The sequence below is a fragment of the Arachis ipaensis genome, chromosome B09 (assembly GCF_000816755.2).
Source record: "Arachis ipaensis cultivar K30076 chromosome B09, Araip1.1, whole genome shotgun sequence".
In the NCBI taxonomy this organism is placed as follows: Eukaryota; Viridiplantae; Streptophyta; class Magnoliopsida; order Fabales; family Fabaceae; genus Arachis; species Arachis ipaensis.
In genome coordinates this window covers 142,687,702-142,700,355 of record NC_029793.2, presented here as the reverse complement: position 1 = coordinate 142,700,355, position 12,654 = coordinate 142,687,702, and the positions used below count along the sequence as shown (strand labels likewise).

At 31.5% G+C, this 12,654-nt stretch overlaps 1 protein-coding gene across 2 annotated transcripts in view; it reads left to right on the top strand.

Annotated features, from left to right (window-relative positions):
- The window catches only part of LOC107618917 (uncharacterized protein At2g38710), a 3,420-nt gene extending 2,563 nt beyond the window's left edge, over positions 1 to 857 (top strand). Inside the window, exons 4-5 of one of the 2 annotated variants that reach the window (XR_002353765.1) lie at positions 378 to 776; positions 810 to 857. Coding sequence is in view for 1 of the 2 variants with exons in the window: in XM_021111013.1 (XP_020966672.1) it covers positions 378 to 580 (203 nt within the window). In the remaining variant the exon portion in view is untranslated. Of the gene's footprint in view, positions 1 to 377 lie in introns of both variants that reach the window. The other variant, XM_021111013.1, reaches the window with a different exon arrangement.

Genomic DNA, 12,654 nt, shown 5'->3' with positions numbered 1-12,654 from the left:
GTGGGAATTCTTACCTAATCATCAAAAACTGTTCCAAAGTAAAAGGGCATGCTCAATCCAAACAAAAATTGCAGAGAAATTATTCCCCCCAAAAAAGAAAACACTATCTTTATTTACCTACATAACTTTAACTGACATGGTGAAAGCTCAAGGAGAATAAATTTTGCATTTCCCTTTGGTTGTAGTTTGTTAGTGTTTCAAAGCAATAATGCCATATTTCTGTCTGCACTCCAGAATTAAACAAAAATCTCAGGCTAACTATAAATATTATGGAAAGCACTTTCACTTAATTGTCCAACTTCAGATTACGTAGCTACATTTGCTATTTTCCTTTTTAGTGAACACAATTGATTAACAAAACCTTTGATTTGATTCAGGTTGGACTAAATTAGAGGCCATCGATTCCTTGATACGCAAAGCCGGCTACAATGGTGCAATCACAGAGTCACTCAGGAAGCGTTTACAGCTGACCAAATACCAAAGTACCTTATTTACAATGCACTACAGTGAATATGTTGCCTATGTGAAGCAGGCAAGAGGTGAAGCTCCTTCTATTCTTGGAGCCAAGTTACGCAACTAGTATTCATTTCAAACTAAACTTTTCCAAAATTGCATAGCTTCTTTGGTTAAAGAAAGAAGACTATTTCCTAAAGAAAGGAAAAGAAAGAAAAACAGGTGCAATTTGTTCTTTTCTCAATTGAACCTATTGCTATGATTGGTGCAACTCTTTCACATTCTTCAAATTCATTTGATTTTGAAGAAATTAATAACACTGGATTCAGACTCTATGAACATCCGTCTATTACTAGATTCAGTTATTTATGAAATATTCAGCTCTTTTGAACTGCTTTATGCCAGTCTTGAAGTGTACAATTTATTTATTTTTAAAAAAAAGTTCATGGATTTATGGATAACATGTCGGGAAATAATAAAAATGGTATCGGTTAAAACGCCACTTGGTAAGGATCAAAATCAGTATATTTTTAGTCTTAGATGTAATAAAAAGAAGGACAATGCATGAATGATTAAAGGGGTATGTCTCGTGTTCTTTGCATGATATTACACATGGCGCCCCTGTGCAGAGCATCTTAGTTCTGCTCAAACCATTCTTTTGAAATGATGAAAATTCAGAAATGGTTTTGAGCGAAAAGGTACTAGAGTGATGTACACTCTAAAATGGGTCTTTTTCATTTTTTTTAAGGTGTAAATTACTAAAGTGTGTGATCTTTAATTTTTTAATTTCTTTAATATTTTTTTTTGTTGCATCTATAAAATGTATGATGAGAAATTATATTTTATCTTTTTAAGTAAAAAAAAATTGAAAAAATCTAATTTCTGTGCAATGTTGGCCAAATAATATGTAATCCTTTTATGCTTTTTCTCTATTTTTTTGGTTATACTTATAAAATATATAATAAAAAATCATATCTTATTTTCTCAAATGAGAAAAAAATTTGAGAAGATTCAATTTCTGTGCCAATGATCCAATTTATGTGCTGTGTCGGCCAAGTAAAGCCCTACGTGAACGCGTGTTAAACCAACACCCCATATTCATATTACGCTCTTCGATCTTCATGGCTCCTTGGATTTGCATTCAATTTTTCACTCAGAAAATTATGTTCTAGATGTTGTAAAAGAAATAAAAGATATACTAAATATAAAATAAAAATATATAAATAGAAGATTCTAGTATTAATATAATTAGTTTGATAAAAATTATTCATATATTTATAAGTAATAACAAAAGAAAGAGGAAAACTATTAGTAGAGAATAAAAAGAGAGAAAGGTATTTTTATTGATTATGTGTGTAATCCCTTTGTTTCGGTATATGTATTTATAGGCACACAAAACTTACGTTTCAAATTTTATTAAGTTTGCTTTATCTAAGAATTTATTTCTTTTAAAATAAGGAAAATATGTCATCCATAAATGAACATTCATTATCCTTATCTATCTTGGTCACAACCATAGTAGCTAGAATCTCGATTTAACTCTTAAAATCTTCCGATATTACGATTTTAAATGAGTTTATCGATTTTACGAAATTTGTACTAAGTCTGACGATTTTACGATTTAAATCTTGTTAAGATTTTACGTTTTACGTTTTTTATTTATTTTTTCGATTTCACGTAAAATCTCGATTTTCTCTACCTTGGTCACAACACTCCTCTTTAGATAACTATTTAGGATTTTGTCTCATCCTTATCCTTATCCATCATCCTTTTGTTTTTTTCTGTTTTAAAGGAGGAGGTAGATCACGGTTAGGAAAGGGGGGAGGGGGGAAGATATATATATATATAAGGGGGCTAAGGGGGTGGGGGTTTATATATATATAGTAGGGGTATGAGAATCACATATATAAACATGTAAGGGAAATAGGGAATAAATAGGAAAGGGGAAAAGGAAAGGAATTGATGGGTGAAGATGACACATAGTAGGACGGAATCGTTTGATTTAGTGCAGGATTTATATTGATTTGGTTTGGAATTAGTTAATAAAAATAAGTTGGCGCCTAATTTAAAGATGGTGGCGCCTAACATGGAGTGAAAGGTGATTCCAATGCCTAACTTTGCTTGTGAGTTTCACTTGGTGCCTAACTTTATGTGTGTTCTCCTCTTCTGGCACCTAACACCCATCCAGCAATAAACTTTAATTGATATGCATGACTGGTGCCTAACTTCAAAGGGGGAGTATAGGGATGACATATATAAGCATGGAAGGGAAATAGGGAATAAATAGGAAAGGAGAAAAGGAAAGGAATTGATGGGAAAATTGATGGGTGAAGATGACACATAGTGGGACGGAATTATTTGATTTGGTGCAGGATTTATATTAATTTGGTTTGGAATTAGTTAATAAAAGCAAGTTGGCACCTAATTTAAAGATGGTGGTGCCTAACATGGAGTGAAAGGTGATTTCAGCGCCTAACTTCGCTTGTGAGTCCCACTTGGTGCCTAACTTTATGTGTGTTCTCCTCTTCTGGTGCCTAACACCCATCCAAAAATAAACTTTAATTGGTACGCATGACTAGTGCCTAACTTCAAGAAGTGAAGTTAGGCACCACCCCTCCGGGGAACAACACCAAAACGCATGCATCATTGGCGCCTAACTTCAGAAAGTAAAGTTAGGCGCCACCTTGTCCGCACCATCTTCCTCCAGGGTGAAGATGGATGAAGTTGACACATAGTGGGGCCGAATCATTTGATTTGGTGCAGGATTTATATTGATTTGGTTTGGAATTAGCTAATAAAAGCAAGTTGGCGCCTAACTTGGAGTGAAAGGTGATTCCAGCGCCTAACTTTGCTTGTGAGTCCTATTTGGCGCTAACTTTATGTATGTTCTCCTTTTCTGGCGCCTAACACCCATCCAGCAACAAACTTTAATTGGTACGCATGACTGGCGCCTAACTTCAAGGCCACCTCTCCAGGGAACAACACCAAAACGCATGTATCATTGGCGCCTAACTTCAGAAAGTGAAGTTAGGCGACACCCTGTCTGTAACATCTTCCTCCAAGGTGTCCGAAACTCTATTTTAATGCACATGTTCCTATTCTAATCACTTTGTATGATCAAAATACACATAAAACAAAGGAAAAATAGTAGAAATTCAAACAAAACTAAATAAACAAATAAAAAACATTAAAGTAAAAAAATCAAACTTAAGGATACGAAAACATCGGATTGCCTCCTGACAAGCGCTTCTTTAACATTATTAGTTTGACGGTTGATTGTTGTTTTTTCTTCCTCTTCTTTCAGTTAGTTAAAAGAAATGACTCCAAGGAAGTAGAGGAGAAAATTAGTTCCTCCTGATATAAATTCCTTCTAACAAGCTCTCTTTTATTGTGATTAGCTTGATTTACCTTGTTTGTTAGGGTAGAGGTTGGATTGTTTTTTGCTGACCTTCTCTTTTTCATGGATATTTTCTTCTGTTTTTTTGTCACAATCCCCTTTTTAGTGCTTTCCTTGTTTGCCTTCACTTCTTTAATTTCAAAATTTGGGTGTTGTGTGATGGTTGGAGTGTATCCTTTATCAAGAACTTCTTGAATTGGTGGTTCAATAAATTCACTCTCTATGCCACTCTCTGCTTCATTGGAATGTAGATTCTCATGATTGTTTTCATTCCTTACAACCTCCTTTGTTTGTGCATCTTTTTTCTTTGTTTGTGCATATTCCTCTTCTTCCATATATGAGGATGGAGAGTTCTCTAATTCATTGGAGTATGAACTCATTTGATTGGTTTCCTCACTTTCTTTCATAGGATCTTGCATTGTATCTCTTGGGAAGGAGTTTGTTTGTTCCTCTTCCTGGGGCTTGATAATCAACTCCACATATTTATCTTTATTTTTTACACTCATCCTCATATCATGTATGCATTCTTTCATGAGATGTTCAAAAGCTGATGGTTCTTGATATAAATAAGGAGATGGTGGCTCTTGATATGAATAAAAAGAGGAGGATGGTTCTTGGTATGAGTAGGGAGATAGTGGCTCTTGATATGAGTAGAAAGATGATGGTTCTTGATATGGATAGAGAGGTGGTGGTTCTTGGTATGAATATGGAGATGATGGTTCTTGATAGTTGGAACATGGAGCACTGAAGTTTTTTTGGTTTTGACTTTGCCAACCAAAATTCGGGTAGTTCCTCCGATCCATCCACAATAATATGAATCACTCATTGGGTGTGAGTAGTAACACATGTGATCTCTTTCTATTATTTTTCCTTAGCACAAAATATCAAACAGAATTAAACGCACCATGTGGTAAACAGGCAAGTAAAAAAGAAAGAACATAAAGAAAAATAAAAATAAAAAAAATAAAATAAAATATAAAAAAAACGAAAATAAATTGAATAATTAAGAAAATAAAATAACTAATCTAAGAAATCAAACAACCAGTAGTTATCAATCACAGTCAATCCCCGGCAACGGCGCCAAAAACTTGGTGCGGAATTTATAACCCACAAACTAACCAGCAAGTGCACCAGGTCGTACCAAGTAGTACCTCAAGTGAATGAGGGTCGATCTCACGAGTATTGATGGACTAAGCAACAATGATTGAATGATTTACTTAATTAAACAAGCAGAAAATAGTACTTGAGTCTCAATTGCATTAAACAGTAAATTCAGAATATAAAAAAGCAAGCAGTAAACGGTTTGTGAAATATATGGAGAAAACAGTTAAGGTTTCAAAGATATTTATTTTCCGGATTAACTTTTCTTACCAACTACTTTAATCATGCAAGATTCAATTTATGGCAAACTATATGTGACTAAACCTTAATTCCTTAGACCTTTTTAGTCTCCTCTAACCTTCATCAACCGCCAATTCTTTGGTCACTTGATTCCAATTAGAGGGTTAAGTTCAAATCTAGTTTATGTGCTACAAAAACCCTAATTACCCAAATATAAGAGGATTATATGTCACGTATCCCGTTAAGTCCAGATAATTAAAAATTTAGGAGAAATTATTTTCAAGCTGTTGTTCAAGCAAAGAGCTTTTCCAAGTTTTACAAGAACTCAATTAGAATAAGGTCATACTTCCGTTCCACCCAGATTCATAAAATAAAGAACGAAAATAATTCTTGAAATTGAAATCAATACATGAATTAAAATAGAACATGAATAGTATTAATCGATAGAATAAACAGAGCTCCTAACCTTAACAGTGGATGTTTAGTTGCTCATGATTCAGAGAGAAAAATAAGGATTCTGAAAAACTGTAAAGTGTGGAATGAGGTATGAGAGAAGAGATCCCCGAAGGGCTGATTCTTTTCCTTTTTATATCTAATCCTAATTAATATAAAATATATTTTCTAAAACTAAATAATATCTTTTCCTATTTGTAAATAAAATAAAGTTTTAATCAAAATTAATAAAAGATCTTTGAATGAATGCTTGGAGGAGCGTGGGGACCATGTCTTGATTCAAGGTTGGCGCCTAACTTGGAGTTTTTCAAGTTAGGCGCTACTATGGCAGTGAACTTGGGCATGTCTTCCTTTGTCTTAGCGCCTAACTTGGGAAAAGCCAAGTTAGGCGCCACCCTTGCAGCATGGTTTTGGCGTGTGGAGTCTCCTTTGGCGCCTAATTTGGGATTTCTTAAGTTAGACGCCACCAAGGTCGAATTGTTGAAGAAGTTTACACTATTATACATCGTTAGAAAGCTCTGAAAGTTAACTTTTCAATGCCATTGGAATCACATCAATTGGACTTATGTAACTTGAGTTATTTTTGTTGGAGTGCAGAGAGATCAGGGTTGATAACATCATTCACTTTCTTCTCTTTTTCTACAGAAACTCCATCAAATCCATCCGAATGCTACCTGAAATAAATAGAATTGCACACAACTCAAAGTAGCATCCATAGTGGCTAAAAGATATTTAAATCTTGATTAAATTCAACAATTTGAATGCAAATTCACTAGGAAAAGATAGAAAAGATGCTCACGCATCAATATGATATCTATTTCTGCGAATATCTTTGAAACTCAATAAGTTTCTTAGAGACTTAGTAGACAATAGTGCATTATTTATTATGAATTTTGTTCCTCCAAGAAACAAAATTATAGCTCTTCCGGAGCCTTCTATCACATTGCCTGAGCCAATTATAGTATTAACATATTCTTCTTTTGGCACAAGATGGATAAAATATATATTACTTTTGAGAATGGTGTGCGAAATTACACTATCCGCAAGGCAAACATCTTCACTATATCTCCTTACCATTCTCTTTAGAGACAAATAATAAAATGAGTAGAAATATCTACGCAGTAAAATCATTTCCTTGATTGAAAATATTTTTATAAGAAGTATAGTATAAAATTTTATTATTATTATCTTGGCACATTCAGTAACTTGATAAATATTTTATCAAACATTATTCATATATATCACACTTGAAATTCAAATGCATAAAACTTCATAAGAAGTTTCTTATATTATTTATTCACGTGAATACTTAACAAATACATATATTAAATTATTCCATCATTGATCAAATGACCAATATTTCCTTCAGGATCCTCAAAGAAATCAGATACATCATAATGAGTGGTGGAATTTTCAGCATCATTTGAAACAAATTTTGTTTCCTTTTCTTTGTCGTCTTTTTTTCAAAGATGCTTGATATAGATCGACTAGGTACCTTGGTGTATGACAGGTACAAGACCAATGGCTATTTCCACCACAACGGAAATATTTATCCTCAATTGATTTATTTTGCCCAATATTTCTTTCTCTATCCCACTTCTGGTGAGATCATTTCTTGTGAACATAACTCCTTTTTCTTCCATAATTTTTCTTGTTACCAAAATCTTGTCATTTACCTCTTCTGGGATTATGATTTGCCGCATTTGCTTCAGAAAATGGGGCAGCGCTAACTGGGCGCGCTTCATGATTTTTTAAAAACAAATCATTGTTGCATTCAGCAACAAGAAGGCAAGAAATTAACTCAGAATATTTTTTAAATCTTTTTTCTCGATACTGCTGCTGCAGGAGCACATTCGAGGCATGGAAGGTCGAGAAAGTTTTCTCTAACATATCGGGCTTGAGAAAGTATCACCATCTTTTGATGATTATACCTTTCGTCAAGGTCTTTCCACAGATCTGCAGGATCTTTTAATGTGAGATATTCATTTTTCAATCCTTCGTCAAGATGACAACGAAGAAAAATCATGGCCTTGGTTTTATCCTTCTGAGATACATTATTTTCAGCCTTAATGGTATCTCCAAGATCCAGTGAATCAAGATGGATTTTAGTATCTAATATCCATGATAAATAGTTATTTCCAGATATATCAAGAGTATTAAATTCAAGATGAAAGAGTTTCGACATAATGAAAATTTGTTAGCTGGAGTCTTCTAAAATTTGATCAGAGTCTCGTGCTGATAACGTGTTGTAAAATAAATAAAAGATATACTAAATATAAAATAAAGATATGTAAATAGAAGACTCTAGTATTAATATAATTATTTCAGTAAAAATTATTCATATATTTATAAGTAGTAACAAAAGAAAGAGGGAAGAAAACTATTAGTAGAAAATAAAGAGAAAGAAGGGTGTTTTTATTGATTGTGTATGTAATCCTTTTGTCTCAGTACATGTATTTAGGCACACAAAGCTTACGTTTCAAATTTCGTTAAGTTTGCTTCATTCTAAAAACTTATTTTTTTTAACATAGAAAAAATATGCCACCTATAAATGGGCATTCATCGTCCTTATCCATCCTCGTCACAACACTAGATTCTTTTTCTTTGATATATAGATTTTTATTTTTTTCCTTTTTGGAGGGGGAGTGGGGTTTGTTTGTATTTGGGTTTGAAATAATAAATTAATTAATTAATTAATATAGAGATAAGAAAGTAATTGAGCATACAGCAACGTTTTAACTTTTTTACAGACATGAGAGGGTTACAGTAATTTTCAACTTCTTTTGTCCTTGCCTTCATTTGTAGACTTCCTTGAAGCTTCCAAGGCGGAGGCCATTGCCATTGCCACTTCCTCCCTCACACCACAACACTCGCTTTCTGTTTCAAAGTTAACAACAAGCATTAATTAATTAAGACTTAAGATTGTTCATTTTTACAAAAGATAAGGTATTTTTTGTCTAAAAAAAAAAGGATATTTTGATCCATAACCTTTTTATTTAGGATAATATGATTCTTCTGTTAAAAATTTTGTTAAATAGTAATAAAAATTAGTTTTGTGGAGATTTTATTTGTAATTTGTGAGGTTTTAAACTCCCACAAACTATTAATAAGTTTATTTTTGAAAAATTTCTTCACCGGTGGTAGTTAAGTGGAAAAAGACTATTGGTAGAAATGACGTCGTAAGAGAAAAAGTACTGGGTAAAGTACTAAATTGGTCTTCTACGTTTGGGCATAATCCTGTTTTGGTCCTTAAAGTTTAAAGTGTCCTATTTAAATCTAAAAAAGTTTCATTTAGATTCAATATAGTCCCACCGTGAGGTCAAAGTTAAATAATTAATCAAGTATCCTACATGATAGTAATACAAGAACAAGATCGATAATATGGAGAATAAGTACAAGCTTCAGAGGCACGAAATCAACAGTGAATGCATCAATATATTTATTTATCATTCTCTTTAGTTCTATAGAAAATATTTCATTTAAATTGTAAGAAAAATGATAAATAAATGTATTGATGCATTCACAGTTGATTTTGTACTTCTAGAGCTTGTACTTATTCTCCAGATTATCGACCTTGTTCTTGTACTGCTGTTGTGTAGGACATTTGGTTAATTATTTAACTTTGACCTTACGGTGAGACTATATTGAAGCTAAATGAAACCTTTTTGCATTCAAATAGGACGCTTTAAACCTTAAGGACTAAAACAACATTACACCTAAACGTGAGAGACCAATTTAGTACTTTACTCAAAAGTAATTGCAGTACGAAGATCTTATAAAGAAAAAAATAACATCGAACAAAAAATAAAATAAGATAACATTAATGTTGATAATATTTGTATTAATGACGATGACAATAAAAAAAATAATGATGGTGATAACGTATGGTTATACAATAGAAATAATAGAGGTAGAAGTGATAATTACGAGAATGAAAAAGGCGATAGAAGTAGTTGTCATAGTTAGTTATATCATTGAAAAAATTTTGTAGAGAAAATTCCACAAATTACAAATAAAACTCTCACGAAACTAATTTTTGTTACTATTAATGGATTTTTTAACAGAGGAGTCGTATTGTTCTAAAATGAAAAAATTGATGACCGAAGTACCCCTTTTTAGACAAAAGACGCCTTACCCTTCATAAAAATGGACAAAGGTCGAATTAGATCTTTACTCTTTTTAATAATAAAATCTTCATTTTATTATACACTAGTAGATATCCCCTCTATGTAAGGGAGGCTTAGATGCTTGAAGGATGACCCTCAGAATGCTCAAAGTTGTCGATGACAGAAGATGGCAAAAATGTATCAAGACGGAAGACTGAAAGCGAAAGGTGAGGAGTGACACACGATGCAATATCAAAAGAACTCAAGAACTGACAAAGCTTTCTCCTCATTGGCAACTATGGTGTATACATTGAAGGAAGATTTGAAATTGGCAAGTTCTAGTTCTTGGAGGAGACGTCCTAGAAGGTAATTTGTCGCATCATCCTTGTTGGGTGCTTGGGATGGCAATGGATAGGATAGTGCATGGACCAAATCTTATCCGTGAGTTCAAAATATCTCAACTCTAACCCTATCTGTTCTTAACTTGTGGGTATCTAACTCTATCCGTGAGTTACCGAAAAGATGCGACATTATTATATAATTTGACGATCATGCAAAATAAAAATTCAACACAAACAACAAAATCATCCCATAAATAACACAATTATCCCATAAACAACACAAAACATCAAATATTCAATTCTATATAAAAGCCTTTACTAAAATTAATAACACCGACACAAATAAAATCCTTGGAAGTCTATGAGCATTATATTTGATATAATTTTGTATTTATATATCGTTAAAATAGAACTCGCTTTGAAAATGAATTCTCTTAAATTTATTTGTAAAGTGTGATATCTTATCGTTAATATCTTCTCTCACATATTTTTTTTTATCTCACTTAAAGAGTGTACGATAAAAGATCACACTACTTTACAAAAAAATTGAAAAAAAAATTAAGAGGATCCATTCCCACTGGCTTTTATATAAAAAAGACGTAATAAATCATCAATTAATGACTTTGGCTTAGTGATTAAAGTTTTTTTTACACCAAGTGAGAGTCCTATATATATATATATATCCCTCAACCGCACCCTACCTGCTCCGCACTCAACTCTATCCACTGCGGGTTGTGTTGGGTACATGCGGGTAGGATACATACTGCCACCGGCGCTCTTTGTTGGCGTCAATTAGCCTCGATGACGAGGTTGAATTTCAAACCAGGGAGGGAGCAATGCCGGCTTCAAACCAAATGAGCAATATCTAATAATCATTAGAGGGTCTCTGTCGAGCTCAGTCCTCGGTGAATATACAATTTGGATTACAGCTCTAAAAGGGAGAACTTATAGAAAAATAAAATTATTTTTACACCTCTATTTTATCTATTTTAAAATGTTTAATTATTTTGTTAGTTTCTATAATTTTATTAAATTTTTAATTAGGTCTCTATAATTTTTTTCTTTTTAGTTGGGTTTCTACACTATTTTTAATTTATAATAAAATCTTTTCTAATCTAAAAAAAATGTTAGAATTAACTGAATATTTCTTTACAAATTAAAAATATTCATAATTAAAAACCTAACTAAATTTTTGTCTGCATGTATTTTGGAAGAAATATTTGATTAATTTTAACATTTTTTATACCCAATTAAAAAAAAGTACAAAAATCTTTTTAAAAATTTGATGAAATTACAAAAGATCAACAGAATAATTAACCCATTTCAAAAGCAATTAAAACTTTTCAATTTTCCACAACCAAATTTATTACCCGTATAATGTACAATAATTATAACATTGAGCAATGTCACATGTATTCTCTTCATTAGTTAGTCAATTCTTAGCCACCAATAATCACAATAAATATAGTCACCAGATGCGTATATCAATATCAAATTGAACCTATAAAATATTGACACTTCATTAAGTTATTATGTTTGCATGTTAAACATATTTTGGATATAACACTCGTTTGACATGCGTGTCTTCTTGTTTAATTGTGTTTTAATAAAAAATTCTTTTTCTAACACATTTAGACATACTTAAATACCATCACATATCAGCGTGTCTAATTTTATTTTTAACATGTATTCTTGAAATAAATTTAGAAATAATATATTATTATTTATAGAAATAAAAAATATTTTAAATACTTTATATAATTTAAAAAAGACATTAAAAATAGTTAAAAAATTAATTTATATTTTTATATCAATATATTATTAAAATAATCATTACGATTTATCTTAAAAATACTTTATATTTTATGATAAAGTATTATTTTGGTCATTAACATTTGATCCAAATTCTAATTTGGTCTCTAACTTTTCAAACATTTTATTTCTGTCCTAAAAATTTTCAAACAGGTTCAATGTGGTCCTATTGTTAAATTTGACTCTAATAGTTAATAGAATGAGTGATGTAGATGTTAATAACGTTACCAATCAAGTCATATCTTCTTTCATGTGTTAAAAGAAACATAACCAAAACATTCTTGTAACACTTCTCGTCAATTTTTTTTTTCTACAAAACTCCAAATTCTAACAATCAATCATTAACGCTTCAAAATCAAAGAAAAAACTTTTATATTATTGATCGTTGGTAGATCAATTTTAGTTTTACTTACATATTAAAGTTGAATATTGACTTTTCAATATAAGAATTATTTGTATCAAATTTAATGGTGAGATAATATTAAACCCACTTAAAAAAATTTTTGAGCTTAAAATAAGATGTTTAAAAAATTTTGGGACTGAAATAAGATTTTGAAACGTTATGAATCAAATTAGAATTCGGTCCAAATATTGAAGATCNGATCAATTTTCTTACATATTAAAGTTGAATATTGACTTTTCAATATAAGAATTATTTGTATCAAATTTAATGGTGAGATAATATTAAACCCACTTAAAAAAATTTTTGAGCTTAAAATAAGATGTTTAAAAAATTTTGGGTTTTGGGACT